Source organism: Camponotus floridanus, unplaced genomic scaffold (assembly GCF_003227725.1).
Source record: "Camponotus floridanus strain SB8 unplaced genomic scaffold, Cflo_v7.5 scaffold153, whole genome shotgun sequence".
Classification (NCBI taxonomy): Eukaryota; Metazoa; Arthropoda; class Insecta; order Hymenoptera; family Formicidae; genus Camponotus; species Camponotus floridanus.
In genome coordinates, this window is record NW_020229274.1 from 438709 (window position 1) to 459995 (window position 21287).

The following is a 21287-nucleotide window of genomic DNA, read 5'->3' on the forward strand; positions in this document are numbered from 1 at the left end:
GGGTGTTTCAGAGCATCCGTACCACCCATTTAAAAACTAGAGAAGTGGTTATTTCAAAAAAGTAAAAACACTTTCTTTATAAATCGGATGCGCTCTATCAAATGGTGATATTTTCAACTTCTGGTTCCGGCCGCAAATAGGCGATTCAGAACGGAAGTGCATTTTTTTAAATGGAACCCTCTATTTTCCATTATATATTCTTGTAGTTTACCTCGAGAGCTTTCCAAAACACTATAATAAATTATTTTTTCATAAAATACTTTTCGAATTATGAGGCTTGAAATCAATTCTTAATTTTACATAAACCATAAAATATCTTATAAAATATTCCTTTTTATATTATCCTATCTTAATACTTTTATATACAAAAGAGTAATCAATTGGTGTAAAAAAACATACAGTTGTTTTTAAGAAAAAATATGTTTATTGTTAATTACAATTTACATATTTTTTTTTCGAAACAACTATGTTTTTTCTTTACATCAATTGATTCCTCTCATTATTTTGTATATAAAAGTATTAAAGTAAGATAATCAAAAAATGAATATTTTACTAGATATTTTATGGTTTAAATTATTTCAAGTCTCATAACTCGAAAAGTACTCAATAAAGAAATACTTTATTATAGTGTTTTGGAAAGCTCTCGAGATAAGCTATAAGAATACGTAATAAACAGAATACGTAATAAAAAGTAGGGGGTTCCATTTAAAAAAATTAAGTTAATCTTGAAATCTCCTTAATGCCTTCATCTATAAAAATATTGTTTGTACCATACGATATCCCCCTTTGTGTCAAATATCTTTTGGTATAAAAACTTTTTCATAGCTCTTCAATTTTAGCTAATATTCGATCACTTTATATGAATCATCCTGTATATATATATATATATATATATATATATATATATATATATTATATAAAATTATATATTATATATTATATTTAATTATTATTAAAATTATAATTGTCATTACTTATCATTATAATGATCAATTATTTCTTTTAATTTTGTTATTAGACCTCTGTGAACGAAGATGTAGCATCATCTAGGACATCGATCCCATCTTTTGAAAATTTACTAAATAATCAATCGGGTAGTGGTATAGTAACAACACTTCCCGGTTTTCTTTGGAAAGATCCTCTCGAACAGATATTCGGTATCACCACCAATTCACCTATGCAAACAGCATCTGTAGCATCGAATCAATTGGTACATATTAATAATACATAATACATATGACGATTAATTATTCATATAAAATGAAACTGAACTAATATTAAAAGAATGTTAAGAAATATAATAATACTAAAGAAGCAATTGTATTAAATAATTGATGTTTTAAAATTGTTACATTTAGAAGAAAAAGTTATATAAAATAATTACAGTGAGAAATCATCATCTGAAAAGATATTGAATCAATGACTCTTCAATCAAAGAAGTCGATTGATATGGAAGTTTAAAATTTAGACATTTTTGTATTTTTCAAATTAATCCTCTAGACCTAATTAAATATATCTATTAAACCTAAATAAACATTGTTATATTAAAGTTATATTAAAGCAATAAAATGAAATGTGACATACATAACAATATACATAATAAATTACTGATTAATTGTAATTTCTCATTCATAAAACATGCAATATAATATATGGTTTACTATATAGAATTGATTTTTACAGATATATAAAGTTGATAATTAAATAATAAAATTTTATCGTATAAAATATATATATATATATAATTATATATATATATATATATATATATATATATATGTATATATATATATATATATATATATATATGTATAGAGAAATCGGATAAGACTAGTAGTATACATACATATACAGGGTGCGCCAAAAGTCTGGATACACCTAAATATCTCACAAACGGTGCATTTTAGAAAAAAAATGTTTCAAGAAAAAGTTGTTTGCGGGCCATAAGATGGTACCATTGGTTTGACCTTGAAGAGTCATTTGAAGGTTACGTGAATGTCACCTCAATTTTTTTAAATGGCACCCCTATTTTTTATTACATATTTTTTTAGCTGACCTCGAGAGCTTTCCAAAACGCTATAATAAAAATTTTTTCATTGAGTATTTTTCCAGTTATGAGGCTTGAAATCATTTCTTAATTTTACATAAACTGTAATATATCTAGTAAATTATTCACTTTTCGATTATCTTGCCTTAACACTTTTATGTATAAAATAATGAGAGAAATCAATTGGGGTAAAAAAACACATAGTTGTTTAAAAAAAAAATATGTAATTGTTAATTGCAAATTACATATTTTTTCTCAGAAATAACGATGTGTTTTCTTTACACCAATCGATTTCTCATATTATTTTGTGCATAAAAGTATTAAGGAAAAATAATCGAAAAATGAATATTTTACTAGATATTTTACGATTTATGTAGAATTAAAAAATTATTCAAACCTCATAACTCGAAAAATACTCAACGAAAAAATATTTTATTATAGTTTTTTGGAACGCTCCCGAGATCAGCTACAAGAATATGTAATAAAAAATAGGGAGTGCCATTTAAAAAAATTAAGGTGACCTTTTCGTGACCTTCAAATGACTCTTCAAGGTCAAATCAATGGTACCATCTTATGGCTCCCTCGAAACCAAACAACTTTTGCCTGAAACATTTTTTTCTAAAATGCACCGTTTGTGAGATATTTAGGTGTATCCAGACTTTTGCGCACCCTGTATACATACACATACATATACAGGGTGAGGCATCTAAAACAGGCCACCTGAATAACTCCGTTGGTAAGCCGAATATAAAAAAATTGTTCAGACAAAAGTTGTATGGTTTCAAGGGGGACATATGATGGTATCATTAGTTTAATCTTGAAGAGCCACCTGAAGGTCACGTGAAGGTCAGCTCCAACTTTTTAAATGGGACACCCTATATGCTTTCGCATATTCTTGTAGCTGATCTGAAGAGCTTTCCAAAACACTATAATTAAGTTAGTTTTCATTAAATACTTTCTAAGTTATGAGGCTTGAAATCATTTTTTAATTTTACATAAACCGTAAAATATCTTGTAAAATATTCATTTTTCGATTATTTTACCTTAATACTTTTATGTACAAAATAATGAGAAGAATCAATTGGTGTAAAGAAAACACATAATTGCTTCGAACAAAAAAATGTAATTTGCAATTAACAATTACATTTTTTTGTTCGAAGCAATTATGTGTTTTCTTTACACCAATTGATTCTTCTCATTATTTTGTACATAAAAGTATTAAGGTAAAATAATCGAAAAATGAATATTTTACAAGATATTTTACGGTTTATGTAAAATTAAAAAATGATTTCAAGCCTCATAACTTGGAAAGTATTTAATGAAAACTAACATAATTGTAGTGTTTTGGAAAGCTCTTGAGATGAGCTACAAGAATATGCAAAAGCATATAAGGTGTCCCATTTAAAAAGTTGGAGCTGACCTTCACGTGACCTTCGGGTGGCTCTTCAAGATTAAACTAATGACACCATCATATGTCCCCCTTGAAACCATACAACTTTTGTCTGAACAATTTTTTTGTATTCGGCTTACCAACGGAGTTATTCAGGTGGCCTGTTTTAGATGCCTCACTCTGTATACAGAGTGATCCCGAAAATCTTCCGCCTTTAAAATGACGTATTCCTGACACTATTCTAAGACAATTTTTTTACCAAAATTTGATTTGAAGCGTAGTTTTTGAGTTATAAGCAAAAATAGTTAGTAAATCACGCGTCGGGTACAGAAGACAGGCAGGAGCAGCCCGGCGCGCCGCGAGCGCGGGCGCAGCTGATCACCCGACAGGTGATTACCACTGCATGAGTCACTAACTATTTTATCTTATAACATAAAATTATACTTTAATAAAATTTTGGCAAAGAAGAAAATGTCTTAGAATTACATCAGGAATACGTGTTCCTTAAAATAATGTTAATTAAAATAATGTTAATTAAAAGTTATTCCGGATCGCTGACCGTCGAACGCTGTAATCAGCTGATTGCTACACGCGATGTGTGTATGGCGGAGTGTGTGCGTAAAAGGGAGAGAGAGAGAGAGAAAGAGAGCAAGAGAGAGGAGGGAGAGGGTAAGAGGGACAGACATTCACATACGCGCACGCATGTACGCATACACTTTTTTCTCTCTCTCTTTCTCTCTTTTACAACACTCATACACTCTGTCATTCAGTCTCTCACTCACTCACTCACTCACCTGCTTACTTATTGCTCACTCACTTTGTAGCAGCGTAGCGAATCTTCATGCTACGTATTGTTGTTAACTGCTGCACGGTTATTAGATCGCTGCACCCCTGATTGTTAGAGATGCGCGACACATCGAAACTTTCTCGCTTCGAAACACTCTTACACTCGATTGACACAGATTATGCGATAACGAGTTTACTGTTTATTACTCACTCGATTCACATCGTTTTAATACTAAAAATTACTTTAAAAGAAACGCGAATGCAAAGAACACATGACTCGACGCGAAGCGACGAACCGCGGAGACTGCGCGACCACGACGGTTATGTTGCCAGAAACGCGACATCTAACAATAAACGACTTGCGCGTGGCGCGTGATTGACGCGATAAGACGAACAATCGGCTAAAACCTTCTCATTGCGAATGCGGTAGAAAACATGAAACGTATAATGACGTACTTAAAAAAATTAATTATTTATTATAAATAATAACTATTTTTAATCATAATAAATAATTATTATTTTAAAAAGCATGTGTTATACGTTATTACATTTTCGAAACTATTGCATTCACGATGCGAAGATTTAAGTCAATCGCAAGAATAATTAACAAATTACATTTGGGAAAATTTATTTTTATTCTGCTCACAATAAAATATTCCAACGTGAAAATATATTGGTCGCTCTGAAAAGAGCGGATTGTTTAAAAAAATTTTAGAGCAGATGCTCAAAATGCTCGCCATCCATCCTAACGCAAGCTCTCATGCGTTTTAATAAATTTCTTTCGACGTTTTCCATTATTTCTTCGTCGATATCCCAAATAGCAAATCGTAATCTTGTCTCTAGATCTTCGATATTTTCGGGAAGCGTTTTATAAATTATTTCCTTACAGTATCCCCATAAGAAAAAATCTAGAGGGTTGAGATCCGGAGATCTTGCGGGCCAACGTATCGGGCCGTCCAGGAAAATTCTCGTTTAAGTAATTCGTAACGATTCTGACGTTGTGTGGCCCAGCACCGTCTTGTTGAAAGATAATATCGTTTCTTTCAAATAATGGCACATCTTCCAGGAAATGTGGTAGATTTTCTGTTAAGAAATCGACGTAGGTTCTTCCAGTTAAAATGTCTGGAAGAATAACTGGACCAAGCATTTCAGTGCCCATTATTCCAGCCCATACATTAATCTTCCAACGAGTTTGAAAATTTCGTAATCGCGTGACTCTTGGATTTTCTTCGCTCCAAAAGTGCATATTATGGACATTAAAAATTCCTTCTTGTGTGAATAGCGATTCATCACTGAATATCACACGAAAGGAATATCTGGGATCTCGATCGACGTTTCGCAGAAAATTTTCGCAAAACGTTCGTCTTGTAGGGTAATCTGCTGGTCGTAAATGCTGCACGCGTGTATAATGAAACGCGTGCAACTTTTCTTCTTTTAATATTCTTTGTACGGTTGTATAGGATAAATCGTGTTCTCGAGCGACTACCCGAATATTCGTTTCGGGATTATCCTCGAAAGTACGTATAACTCTCTCTGTGTTCCGTACATTTCTAACGCCGCGATTTCTCCCAGCGTCGTGTTTGTTCGGCAGGACACTGCCAGTTTCGTATAGTCTTTGAGCTGCTCCAAGTATGACATGACCCGATGGATGTCTTCAGTTTGGATATAATTCGGCGTATCTTCTTGCAGTAGGATTCTGCTGCCCGTGACACTCGCCAAGTGCCATCAGCATGTCGTAGTATTCTTGATTTGTGTACGCTGCCATATCTTCTTCGGGCTTATTGATAATCGCTGATAACCGCAGACTTATTGATTGCATCATCGATCATGCGTTTAATTTATACGATCTTCGCTGGAGGTCTGCGCCCCTCCTCGCCTCCCGCGACCAATCGCTAATAAGCATGCGCGACATCCGCCAGTAGTACCTTAACCTACCGCAACCTACTATGACAAAAAACTGCTTGCAGTCGCCGAGTAATTATCGTCGCATTATCGCGTCGTCGCCTCGTGTAGTAACGCGCGAGTTTCTTTTATCGAGTGATTTGTAATCGCCAACGGTTATTATTCGACAGTGATTAATAGAGGTTAGTGATAGAGTCATTAGTAAATTTCTCGTCTCATCAAGTAAGTAAATAAATGTGATTACGTTAAAGTGTATAAAAGAATGCAGTTCATGAAAGAAGAAAAACTTTCAGTTAATAATTTAGTGTGGATTTCTGTTTTCTGCAACGTGATATCTACGTTAAATTTGAGAACGTACGATCTATCGGAAAATTCATTTCTCCTTCAAGCAATTACAGCAATACATCAAAAGTCATCCAACAAGGTTATAATAACTATTTTTTGACGTTATGTGAAAACAGATCTCGGGAAGTCAGAGGGACAGTGTGTCAAAGAAAATTTGTGAAAAGAAAGAGGTTTTTAGTGGGTAGGGAATACCGAAGTGGTAAATCGACTTGGTACTCGAATCCCACATAACTCACTGGATCGATTGGTGGGTATGCATAAAATGCATTTTCCCATCTCTCGTAAAAAAAATTATAGGTGAATGAGCGAATAAGAGAGAGAGAGAGAGAGAGAGAGAGAGAGAGAGAGAGAGAGTGAGAGACACACAAACAGATAGAGAGAATGTATGTTCGCATGTTCGCATGTGTGTCTGTATGTGTAGCGACTAGCTGATCGCAGCAGGCGCCCCGCGTAAGCACCCGCGTCTGACGATGAATTGCGTCATCTTTGCCTGCCTCTTATACCAGACCCGTCATGCATTAACTACTTCCTTTAATAATTAAAAATTAAGCTTCGGACAAAATTTTGCGAAAAGAAAAATTGTCTTAGAATTGACTCAAGAATGTGTCATTTCACGGCCACTGGAATTATTTTGAATCACCCTGTATGTATATATATATATATATATATATATATATATATATATATATACACACACACACAAGGTGTCAGGGAAATTTTCGCAGTCACGAAGTGAAGAGGTAGATTGGCTCAAATTAAAAAGGACCTCTATTGTTTTATAATACTCGCAATAATTAACGAAAAATTAAATAAAGAAGATCGGCCAATCTGCGTGAGTAGAAACGCGCGGCGACGAGAGTCGTCCCACTATAATCTTATACTAGGCACGCGGCGAAGCGGTGGGTGAATTGCTCTCCGACATATGATGGTGGCGTGCGATATATCGCAATACCGCGCCGAAAAATGACCCGTCCTTTTGTGAGAAAATGATGCGCTATCATTTCCACACCACCTTGCGGTAGATAGCATAGTGCACTTCTTTTTAAAATGGTTTCCCCCATAGGCCTATTCCACTCTCAATTTAATGTGAAAATTGTTCAAAATGCCGTTACGCTAAATGTACCGTAAATGTAAAAAATTGATGATGACAGTGCCTTCACAAAAATTGATCCGTGGTTGAAAATCCTTCGATAAAATGTGTTATACACGTTGGTAATGATACGGATGTAATTTGTTACACGTAAAGCGTGATGTATCGCGTATCGCGAAAATTCCTGTGCCACACAACGCACGCTAGTTCCAGAATTTTCATAAAATGTTTCAAGAATCTTTTCTTCATCTCGTACACGAAGACACACTGCTGGATCGGTTATCCCGATATTATGCACGACACCCAGTTTCATATAATTATTATACAACACGTAAAATTGTACGTCCACTTAGTTTTCGTCCACGCCCGGGAAATCATTCCACGTAAATTGCGGCCGCGCAATAAGTATTTTCTCCCGCTAGCCCGCATGCCACAGTCATATCCGTATATTCCTGCAGGGTATACTTCATGTTCACCGTTAATTTACTACGCGAACACAAGATTTTTACTAAAACCGTCTTAGCTCTCGCAGGCTGTTGCCAACAGTGCATACGCTAGCAACACGCAACTGACATACGGACTAACGGGAGAATACTTATCGCGCGGCCACAATTTACGTGGAATGATTTCCCGGACGTGAACGAAAACTAACAAGGGAAATGTCACAACTGTCTGGAACCGATTTGATTCTCCTTCAAATATGTTGTTAAATACACAAATCTAAAAGATATGTATTTTTTTATATGTGCAGATTTTGAGTTTTAAGAAGTGAAACACCCCTTCGAAAAAAAACGGTATTTTTCTTTAGAATCGAATATTTGCTAAATTATAAGAGTTAAAGAAAAAAAACGTGCAACAAATTTTAATGGCTTGAAGAGTACTTTAAAGTTATATGAACAAAACTTTTTTATTTTTTATTTTTTTTTTTTTTTAGAAACCCCCATCACTTAATTTTTTTTTCAAAATTAAACTTTTTCTATCTAATTTAAAACTTATTTTTTCCAAATTCAACCATGTGTAATAAAGTTATGTTACGAAATATCATTTTCGAAAATTAGTTATAAACGCTCTCGTATATACGCTCATCCGTGCTATGTGCGTAAGTAATTACCGTCGAACAATAAGATATATAAAAAATGTTTATGTATAATTTTTATTTATGTTTTCTATGTATTTATAATTACGTATTGTACATATTTACATTAAAAAAAATATATTTGTATTTTATATTATTCACTCATTATACACATTACAATAATGATATTCGACAAAAAAATGTTTCAAGCCTAATGACTTCTTGCACCAAGAACATCTTACTACAGCTATATTAGTGCAATCTTCGATATCACATTTTGTTGAAGTTTCGTCGAAACTAAAGAGTACTGGATTTTCAAATTCGTCTGGTCTTTCATTCGTATAACCACTTTTAAACCACGAATATTTAAATAAGTTTTGATATCGTGGGGATGACAATTGATTATGTATTAAAGATTGTAATTTTATTATATTATTTCGTTCATGTAAATTTATATAACTTTCCAACAGTAAAACTATATCTGAAAATCTTTTAGCAAAATTTTTCTAAATGCTGAATCCATAAACATCTAATGGTTGTAATTTCCTATTATCATAGTAATAATATGTGTTCCTGGAGGTGTTAAATTCGAAATAGTATTGGGGCAATGTCCAGTCCATGAATCAATAAGAAGAACGCTATTAGGACTAATATTTGCAAAATAAGCTTCTTCTAATCACATTCTAAAATGGTCTGTAAAAAATATAAATGTTAATTTAATAGTTTTTTATGACTCTTATTAAATTGTTAAATGAAATAAGTTTGTTAAAGAAAGTAATTATAAAAATGAAATACCTGATGTCATTTTACCAGATTTCGATGCTTTTACAATAACATTTTCTGGTTTAAACAAATTTTCTTCTACTCTTGGTCCAAATTTACCATTAGCTTTTTTTAATACAATAAATAAAGGTGACAATAAATTGCCATTACAGGATATTATTGGTTGTATCATATATGAATGAGTTGTTGATGATATGGATTGCACGACACGTTCTATTTTCTTTTCTCCTTGGTTAGACAATGATCTTCAAGAATGAATTTCCAATTGGAAACCATTTTGATCTGAATTGTAAATATTTTCAGATCCAAACTGTTCAATAAGAGGTTTTACTCTTCCCAAAAAATCATTAGCTGATTGTTGCAAATCAGCAGAATCTTCTAATGTTCTTCTAGTGACAAACTTCGTAACTGTTCTTGAAACAATTCGGTGAGACTTCTTGAATCTTGCTATCCAACTGTGAGATGCCTTAAATATAGGATTTAAATTTCCTATTTCTTCTTGAGCTTGTAAAGCCCATCTTTTTAGATCAATATCATGAACCATGAATCTTGATTTAACAGCTGCAATAAATTCATCATGTGTAAATTACATAATATCATGTGTAAATTTGGAGATGTAAGATAATTTTTCTATACGACTTCCACCTGATTGTATTTGTTCTTCCCATCGCCTTAACTGACGTTCAGATGAAACTCTTCTAAATTTACTTTGTACTACTTTTAGAGAACGATTCCTTTTTTGTCATTATTGTTTTCATCAATGTCCCGATGTCGCCAATACTCAACAGCTCGTCTTTTATAAGAACTATCAAAATTTGTATCATCATTTGAAAAATGAGGATGAGAATTTAAATTATCTTCATGCCATGCTTCTTCGTCATCTTCAATTATTTCAAAACTATGTAATTTATAAGGTTCTTCATAATCAAAATATATTTCTTCCGTTACTTCCAACCCATTATAATGAAAAACACTATCCAGCAATATTTTTTTTATGTTTTCCTTTAATTCCACTTCTGCTTCAATTACTGATGTTTCTGTTAGATATATTGAATTTATTGACACCAATAAAAATCTAACAACGTTAAGCGGATTGATAATCTTATTCAAAGATGTTAAATTTTGCTTTCTATATGCAATAGAAAAATAGTTTACACAGATATTATTACAACGAAAAGACTACATTGACTGCGAGAATGATGCTGCTACATGAATTTATATTAACTTATCAGAAACACGTACATAATTACATATCTTATCTTATCATTCATTTAACATGAGATATAAAATTTGTTTATGCCAAATATTGCGACATGTACTATTTATTTGCAAAGATTTAATTATAAAATTATAACTTATCTGGAACACGTACACAATCTTATCTTATCATTCATTTAACGTAAGATATAAAATTGTTTATGCCAGATATTGCGACATGTTTTTATTCGCAAAAATTCAATTGTAAAAATTATAACTTATCTGGAACACGTATGTACACATAATCTTATCTTATCATTCGTTTAACGTAAGATATAAAATTTGTTTATGCCAAATATTGCAACATGTATTCGCAAAATTCAAATGTAAAATAGTTTTATTATAGGTAGATAAATTTGGAAAAAAATTGTTTTTAATTTTTATAGAAGAAATTAAATATTTAAAAAATAATAAGAGACCTGGGGGGTATATTTAGAAAAATTCTTATTAATAATATTTAAAATTTTTTTTTTAAATTTAAATATACACAATACGTAGTTATAAATACATAGAAAACATAAATAAAAATTATACATAAACATTTTTTATATATCTTATTGTTCGACGGTAATTACTTACGCACATAGCACGGATGAGCGTATATACGAGAGCGTTTACAACTAATTTTCGAAAATATTTCGTAACATAACTTTATTACACATGGTTGAATTTGGAAAAAAATAAGCTTTAAATTAGGTAGAAAAATTTTAATTTTGAAAAAAAAATTAAGTGGTGCGGGTTTTTAAAATAAAAAAAAATTTGTTTATATAACTCTTCAAGCCATTAAAATTTGTTACACGTTTTTTTCTTTAACTCTTATAGTTTAGCAGATATTCGATTCTAAAGAAAAATACCGTTTTTCTTCAAAGGGGTGTTTCATCCCTTAAAACTCAAAATCCGCACATATAAAAACATACGTGTCTTTTAGATTTATGTATTTAGCAACATATTTGAAGGAGAATCAAATCAGTTCCGGACAGTTGTGACACTCCCCTTAAGTGGACGTACAATTTTACATGTTGTGCAATAATTATGTGAAACTAGGTGTCGTGCATAACATTAGGACAACCGGTCCAGCATCTTCGTGTACGAGATGAAGAAAGGATTCATGAAGCATTTTATGAAAATTCTGGAACTAGCGTGCGTCGTGTGGCACACAAATTTGGTTTTTCACGATACGCGGTACATCACGCTTTACGTATAACGGATTATTCACCAACGTGTGTAACACATTTTATCAAGGGATTTTCAACCACGGATCAATTTTTGTGAAGATACTGTCATCATCAATTTTTTACATTTACAATACATTCAGCGTACAGTAACGGCATTTTGGACAATTTTCACATTAAATTGAGAGTAGAATATAAGCCTATGGGGGAAACCAATATAAATAGAAGCGCAACATGCTATCTACCGCAAGGTAATGTGGAAATGATAGCGCATCATTTTCTCGCCATTAAAAGGACGGATCATTTTCGACGCAGTATTGCGATATATCGCACGCCACCATCATGTCTCAAAGAGCGATCTGCCTACCGCTTTGCTGCGCGCCTAGTATAGATTATAGTGGGCCGACTCTCGTCACCGCGCGCATCTACTCACGCAGATTGGCCGATCTTCTTTATTTAATTTTTTGTTAATTATTCCGAATATCACAAAACAGTAGCTTCTTCCTTTTTAATTTGAGCCAATCTACCTCCTTACTTCGTGACTGCAAAATTTTCCCCGACATCCTGTATATACAAGGTGATTTAAAATAACCATATTGTCCATGAAATGACACATTCTTGAGTCAATTCTAAGACGATTTTTGCTTTGCAAAATTTTGTCCGACACTTAGTTTTTGAATTATTAAAGGAAATAATTAACTTATGACGGGTCGGATACAAGAGGCAGGCAAGGGTGGCGCGATTCACCGTCAGACGCGAGCGCTTACGCGGGACGCTCCCTGTGATCAGCTGGTTGCTACATACACACACATGCGAATACATAATTCTCATTCTCTTTCTCTTCTCTCTCTCTCTCTCCCCCTCACTCTCTCACTCTTTCTCTCATTTGCTTACTCACTTGAAGTTATTATTACTCCTACTTAAATTATTATTTACTTTTTATTATTATTTTCACTTTAATTATTATTTTTTTTTATATTGTACGTTTTTTTTCTTTTTACGAGAAAGGGGAAAATGCATTTTATGCATACTTCCTGAGCGATCTGGTGAGTTATGTGGGACTCGAGTACCAAGTCGAATTACGAACTCGGTACTTCCTACTCACTAAAAACCCTTCTCTTTCGAATTTTCTTTAACACTGTTTATTTTACATCCCGAAATCTGTTTTTACACAACACCAAAGAATAGTTATTATTATCTTGTTCGATGTATTGCTGTAATTTCTTGAGAAATGAATTTTCCTATAGATCGTACTTTCACTCAAATTGAACGTAGATATCACGTTTTAAAGGACAGAAATCCACACGAAATAATTAATCGAATGTTCTTTTTTCTTTTATAAACTGTATTCTTTTATAAACTTCAACATAATCACATTCACATAATCACTGTTGGCAATTAAAAACCACTCGATTAAAGAAAGACACGCATACATACGTTATTACACGACGCGACGACGCGACAACGCGACGATATTTACCCGGTGACAGCAAATAGTTTTTGATTATGGTAGGTTACGGTAGCTTAAAGTACTAACAGCGTTGTCTAACGTGAACATGTGCTTGATTGAAGATGCGACAATTTAGCGTATAATATTATTATCATATGATATTTATACATCGTATGATATTTGTTTTAAAATTAATTAGAATAAATAAATGTTTAATACTTTTACTATTAATGTTAAATATTATTTATTATTAATACTAAGTATTATTATTAAATATTCTTAAATATTATTATTAATATTAAATATTTATTTATTATTATTAAATAGTATTATTAATATTAAATATTTATTTATTATTATTAAATATTATTATTAATATTAAATATATTTATTTATTATTATTAAATATTTATTAAACTATTATCTGATTGAAAATCGATAATCAATAATAATATGAAAATAATATGAAAAAATATCATTAAATTCTGGCGTTTTAATCTCTCTGGCTTTTTTCTTATAGTTTTAAAAACGAATTCAGAGCGACCAATATTTTTGAACATTTGGGACATTTTCTTTCGTTTCTAAAACCATAAGAAAAAAGCAAGAGAGATTGAAACGCCAGAATTTAATGATATTTTTTCATATTATTTTCATATTATTATTGATTATCGATTTTCAATCAGATAATATTATAGTTTAATAAATATTTAATATTAACAAATAAATATATTTAATATTAATAATAATATTTAATAATAATAAATAAATAATAATAATTTAATATTAATAGAATAGTTTGTTGTTGCCCCTCAGGAATTACAAGGCGCTTTTACAAGGAGCATTCCCGAACCTTTTACAACTCCAACAACTTACATCCCCCCTGACCTGGCTATTGTGCGACCATTACATCCTGATTCCCGCACCCTCTTTACGTACCCTCCCCTCTCTCTCTCTCCGACCCTCACCCCCTTTTCCACTCTCTGACCCCTTCTCTATCTAAGCCTCTTACCCTATCTAAGCCTCCTTTCTGCTCATGCTCCACTTTCCATCTCCCTCTTCTTCCTCTCCTTTTCGCTCCTGAGCTTTGCCTTTCCTATCCCGTCTCCCTTCCTGTCTCGTCTCCGTTTCTTCCTGCTCTAGTTCTTTCCTTTCCATTCCTCTTCCTGTAACCGAACATAACGGTAAAACTTACGAAAATAGACAAAAGCAGCGATTCCTCTCCACTCTCTTCAATTTCCTCCCTTTCTCTTATCTCCCTCTCCTACCCTTTCCTACTTTTCTTCTCTGTCCCTACTCTCTCCCCTTGTCTCTACTCGTTCCCCTTCTCCTCCATCTCCTATCCTTCCCTCTCCTACCCCCTATTCCCTACCATCTTGCCCCTCCTTCTCCTCTCTCCCTCTTTATCTATTTATCACTTTTCCCCTCCATCTCCTCTGTTTCCTCATACCACCCATTTCTTTCCATATCCCATCCCCATGCACTTCCATTTATCCATATCCTCCTATTCGTCGTTACCACTACCTTCCCCTTCACCCTTTCCAACCTTGCCCTCTCCACCAGTTTCCATCTCACTCTCCTCTCCTCCATCATTAAGTCCTCATCCATCCCCATTCCCCAATTCTGCCTTATTTCTCAGCCTCTCTCCAATAACTCTATCCTATCTCTCAACTTCCCCATCTTTACAATAAGCATCGTTCCCGCCCTTCCTCTCCCATACCTCACAAATTTCTACCTTTCTCCTCCATCACAATCCCCTCCATCAACTTTCTCCTTTCCTTCGCACTGCCTCCCTCTACTCCTTCCCACACTACATTTCTCCTCCCTCTCTCCCTTTCCTTTCTCTCTATCTTCCTTCTCTCTCCGTCCTCAACTCCCGCACTCTTTTGTCCAACGTCCTCTCTCCTCTCCATTTCTGCCAACTTCTTCAACACCACCACCATCTCTTCCATAATCTTCCTCAACTCCCTCAGCTCCTCCGCAATCCCACCACTTTCTATCTTTCTAGCCGTCCTTCCAATCTTCCTCACTACAACCCCGTGCTCTCCGTATCTCTTTCACTCTCTATCTCGGCCGCAATCCCGTACTCTCCGTATCTCTTTTATCGACCCACGCATCGATCTATTGATCGCTCGCTTTTCTTCGTCCAGCCTCTAACGCCATCTCCACTCTCCATCTCAGCCGTTCCGCTACTCTTCCTCTTCCTGCCTTGCCGTCCATCTTCTCCTTCTGACTATCCCTTTCTTTTTCCAACGCACTCTACCTCTCCCTCTACTCCTTCTTCTTTCCCTCCTTCCACCATTCTTCCCAGTTCAGCACTTTTGCTCCGACTTTCAGCTCTCAAAAACTTTCCATCCACTCTCTTTCTATTGCTGCCTCCATACCCTCCTATTCCTCTGATACATCTCCATCTCTTCCTCCATTTCCAACTATCTTCTCTTCTCCCAACTACCTCCATTTCCTCTTTTTCCTCTCTCTTCCACACCTATCACCTTGCCCATTCCATCATGGCGAACCTCTCTATTTAATATTAAAAATAATATTTAATAATAATAAATAAATATTTAATACTAATAATACTATTTAATAATAATAAATGAATATATTTAATATTAATAATAATATTTAAGAATATTTAATAATAATACTTAGTGTTAATAATAAATAATATTTAACATTAATAGTGAAAGTATTAAACATTTATTTATTCTAACTAATTTTAAAACAAATATCATACGATGTATAAATATCATATGATAATAATACGCTAAATTGTCGCGTATTCAATCAAGTACATGTTCACGTTCGACAGCGCTGTTAGTACCTTAACCTTTTTTTTTTTTTTTGTTTCGCTGGCCGGGAGGTGGAAATGCTTTATGCAGACCCCTGGGTCGGCCCAGGGGTACTGTGGGACTGAGTGCAATGGGGGGCAGGCGTGAAAACGCCCACTCCCCCGTACGTTACCCACTAAAACCACCCCCCTGTGGGTGGCTCAGAAGGAGCCCGGAAGTCCATCCATTGCCCCGTTTCTTACCGGCCGGGAGGAAACGTTTATCACATTACTTCTCCCGGCCGGATGGGGCTGCGCCACAGGCGCCCGTCCTTCGACACTTCCGCTGTAGCGGGACTACCGTCCCAGCATCATCTAGTTGCCGCTCCCCCCCCAGGGGGGCACAGAGTCCTAATGGACTGCCCACCATGTGCGTGGAGTTAGCACCGCCATTTTGGAAAAAAATAAAAATAAAAATTGTGCTGAATTGTGCTAGGTTTGTGCCATGTTGTGCCGCAAAAATTAATCACATATCTTAAAAAACAAAGCGGTAGATCATAAAAATCACTTTTTTTGTCAGCATCGCCATTTTGTAAAAAAATAAAAATAAAAATTGTGCTGAGTTGTGCTAGGTTTGTGCTATATTGTGCCGCAAAGATTTCGAACGTATCTCCTCCCGTTTCAGAAAAAAAAATTAAAACGTCAACTTTTGAAATGCAAAACTTTACAGCCTTATAACTTTCGATTCGAGACAGATAATCTAATTTCTCAAATTGTGCTGAGTTGTGCTCGTCAAGACGAACAAAAATAATGTATGAAAAGTCCCGCAACCTTCGAGGGGTGGCTGAGAATCTGTAAAAAAGGGTGAGGGTGAATAAAAAATTTTACTTTTTCGAAATTTCTACACTTGTGTCAGATTGTGCTAGTCGAGCACAACAACTTTCCCTAATGGCAAAATGACGTCGGACCACTGGAATTTGCCGTACAGCTAAAATAATATCAGTTTTTAAATGCAAAGCTTTTTAGCATGCTGTGGCAGATAAAAAAATTTTTAAATCAAGGCCAAAAAAATGTAAAAATAAAGAATAAAATTGTTGTTAAAGTAAAAATTTTTAAAATTAAAATATTGTATTTATTTAAATCCTATATATTATATATATATATATATATATATATATATATATATATATAATATATAGGATTTAAATAAATACAATATTTTAATTTTAAAAATTTTTACTTTAACAACAATTTTATTCTTTATTTTTACATTTTTTTGGCCTTGATTTAAAAATTTTTTTATCTGCCACAGCATGCTAAAAAGCTTTGCATTTAAAAACTGATATTATTTTAGCTGTACGGCAAATTCCAGTGGTCCGACGTCATTTTGCCATTAGGGAAAGTTGTTGTGCTCGACTAGCACAATCTGACACAAGTGTAGAAATTTCGAAAAAGTAAAATTTTTTATTCACCCTCACCCTTTTTTACAGATTCTCAGCCACCCCTCGAAGGTTGCGGGACTTTTCATACATTATTTTTGTTCGTCTTGACGAGCACAACTCAGCACAATTTGAGAAATTAGATTATCTGTCTCGAATCGAAAGTTATAAGGCTGTAAAGTTTTGCATTTCAAAAGTTGACGTTTTAATTTTTTTTCTGAAACGGGAGGAGATACGTTCGAAATCTTTGCGGCACAATATAGCACAAACCTAGCACAACTCAGCACAATTTTTATTTTTATTTTTTTACAAAATGGCGGTGCTGACAAAAAAAGTGATTTTTATGATCTACCGCTTTGTTTTTTAAGATATGTGATTAATTTTTGCGGCACAACATGGCACAAACCTAGCACAATTCAGCACAATTTTTATTTTTATTTTTTTCCAAAATGGCGATGCTAACTCCACGCACATCCGCCCACCGCCAACCAGGGGGAGGGGGGGGCAAAACATACTCCACGGCCGATTCCGGAGGACCCCCCCCCAAGGGCTCCTCAATCCAGGGGGGGCCCCCCGGGAGCGGCCATCCTCAGCAACACTTCCGCCCTCTGGCGGATACGTATGGGACGAAAAGGTCCCCCCCCGACAAGAGGGGGGGAACCCCGACGTCTCTCCCTCGGTAGTAATCGCACCGCTTGCGGCCGGGGGGAACCCCGGCTATCTCCAGGGCCGCCCCGACCGCGAGCGGGCAAAGACACAACACCCATTCTCACACACATCCATACCCGTTCACTCACACTTCTATACACACGTAAACAAGTAGACAAGAAAAAACAAAACAGGCAAGACAACCAAACACACACCACATCATACCATCCCGTCGCCAGCAGCCCGGCGGGGCGAGGGGCGATCCACGAGCATGGCCCGACCGGCGGTAACATCAACGGGCACGCGACCAAGGGGGGGGGGGGCGACGTACTCGGCGGGGGAGGCTGCCCGGTTTTCCAGCCGGCCCGCCAGCTCGCCCGAGGCCCGGCCCGCCCGCCGCGACCAGAGGCTCGAGCACCGACCCCACGCCCCCCCAAGGCGCCAGGGGGGAGGACACTTCTAATTCCTCCCCCCTCTGCAGCGGGAACACATTCATACACGCGGGGAACGGCGCGGGCCCCCCGCGCCCCGGCTTCGGACTACTCACGCTCAGAGAGCGCTTTCCCATTCTACACCGGGGCGCGGGTAGAACCGCACCTATCCCCCCCCGCACTCACACACACACGCTCACGCGAGAGGAGGCGCGAGCCCCCCCCCAGCCCGGACATCGAACTACTCACGCTCAGGGAGCGCTTTCCCATTCTCCGCCCGGGCAGGGGGGGGAGACCGCACCCACCCACACGCACACACACTCACCCGGAAACCGGCGCGAGGCACCTCCCCCTCCGAATTTCGAACTACTCACTCCCAAGGGAGCTTTCCCATTCTCCATCCGGGGAGGGAGGCACCGCACCGGATCCCGGGCATGCTCAATCATACACACATGCACACCCTTAACGTGGACGAGACGCTCACACACCGAATGACACGCCGATACCCTTAACCAGAACACAAGGAACACCCAACATTTAACAACTCCACAAGGGACACCCAACATTTAACAACTCCGACGCGAGTCCGCCCCCGCGATCACGTCGGGTTACTCGTTACTCGTTACACACGGCCGGTCCTCCACGGGCCAGGGCGAGCCTACGCTCCAGCCCCGCTCTACCGCTCGGAACCCTTAGCCGCTTTCACTTTCACTTTCATCCTCCGCGGCAGCATGAGGCGAACCCCGCGCCGGACTCCCATCAATTGGTGTGCTCTTAGCAACTCCCCCGCCGATCCCGAGCCCCGAAGACCCAAGATCGGCGGGGGAGCTGAGCCCCCCCACCACGTCAAGGTGGCACACCGTCGGGGGGGGTAAGTACCTTAACCTACCGTAACCTACCATAACCAAAAGCTGTTTGTTGTCGCCGGATAAATATCGTCGCGTTGTCGCGTCGTGTAATAACGTATGTGTGCGTGTCTTTCTTTAATCGAGTGGTTTTTAATTGCCAACAGTGATTATGTGAATGTGATTATGTTGAAGTTTATAAAAGAATACAGTTTATAAAAGAAAAAATAACATTCGATTAATTATTTCGTATGGATCTCTGTCCTTTAGAACGTGATATCTACGTTCAATTTGAGTGAAAGTACGATCTATCGCAAAAATTCATTTCTCAAGAAATTACAGCAATACATCGAACAAGATAATAATAACTATTCTTTGGTGTTGTGTAAAAACAGATTTTGCGATATGAAATAAACAGTGTTAGAGAAAATTCGAAAGAGAGGGGTTTTTAGTGGATAGGAAGTACCGAGTTCGTAATTCGACTTGGTACTCGAGTCCCACATAACTCACCGGATCGCTCGGTGAGTATGCATAAAATGCATTTTCCCCTCTCTCGTAAAAAGAAAAAAAACCGGTACAATACAAAAAAATAATAATTAAAGTGAAAATAATAATAAAAAGTAAATAATAATTTAAGTAAGAGTAATAATAACTTCAAGTGAGTAAGCAAATGAGAGAGAGAGAGAAAAGAGAGAGAATAAGAATTATGTATTCGCATGTGTGTGTGTATGTAGCAACCAGCTGGTCGCAGCGAGCGCCCCGCGTAAGCACTCGCATCAAACGGTGAATCGCGCCATCCTTGTCTGCCTCTTGTATCCGACCCGTCATAAGTTAATTACTTCCTTTAATAATTCAAAAACTAAGTGTCGGACAAAATTTTGCAAAGCAAAAATCGTCTTAGAATTGACTCAAGAATGTGTCATTTTACGGACAATATGGTTATTTTGAATCACCCTGTGTATATATATATATATATGTATATACACTGTATATATATTGTATATACAGGGTGTCCCATTTTAATGCCCCACCCCAAATAACTTTCTTATTTTTAATTTTAGAAAAAGATGTTTCAGACAAAAGTTGTATGGTTTCGAGGGGGACATAAGATGGTACCATTAATTTGATCTTGAAGAGTCACATGAAGGTTACGTGAAGATCATTTTCAATTTCTTAAATGGAACACCCTATATATTTTTGCATATTCTTGTAGCTTATCTCGAGAGCTTTCCAAAACACTATAAATAAACATTTTTTCATCAAGTACGTTTCGAGTAATGAGGCTTGAAATCATTTCTTAATTTTACATAAACCATAAAATATCTTGTAAAATATTCATTTTTTGATTATCTTACCTTAATACTTTTATGTACAAAATAATGAGAGAAATCCATTGGTGCAAAGAAAACATACAGTTGTTTTTAAGAAAAAAATATGTAATTTGCAATTAACAATTCCATATTTTTTCTTAAAAACAACTGTATGTTTTCTTTACACCAATTGATTCCTCTCATTATTTTGTACATAAAAATATTAAGGTAAGATAATCGAAAAATGAATATTTTACAAGATATTTTATGGTTTATGTAAAATTAGGAAATTACTTCAAGCCTCATAATTCGAAAAGTACTTGATGAAAAAATGTTTATTTATAGTGTTTTGGAAAGCTCTCGAGATAAGCTACAAGAATATGCAAAAATATATAGGGTGTTCCATTTAAGAAATTGAAAATGATCTTCACGTAACCTTCATGTGACTCTTCAAGATCAAATTAATGGTACCATCTTATGTCCCCCTCGAAACCATACAACTTTTGTCTGAAACATCTTTTTCTAAAATTAAAAATAAGAAAGTTATTTG

The 21287-nt window shown here is 35.7% G+C and overlaps 1 protein-coding gene across 1 annotated transcript in view; it reads left to right on the forward strand.

Moving 5' to 3' along the window:
* LOC105256518 (mucin-17) overlaps positions 1-21287 on the forward strand; it is a 155572-nt gene that overhangs the window by 122556 nt on the left and 11729 nt on the right. The window contains exon 12 of the mRNA XM_025406776.1: positions 1019-1210. Within this exon, the coding sequence (XP_025262561.1) occupies positions 1019-1210 (192 nt within the window). The remainder of the gene's footprint in view (positions 1-1018; positions 1211-21287) is intronic.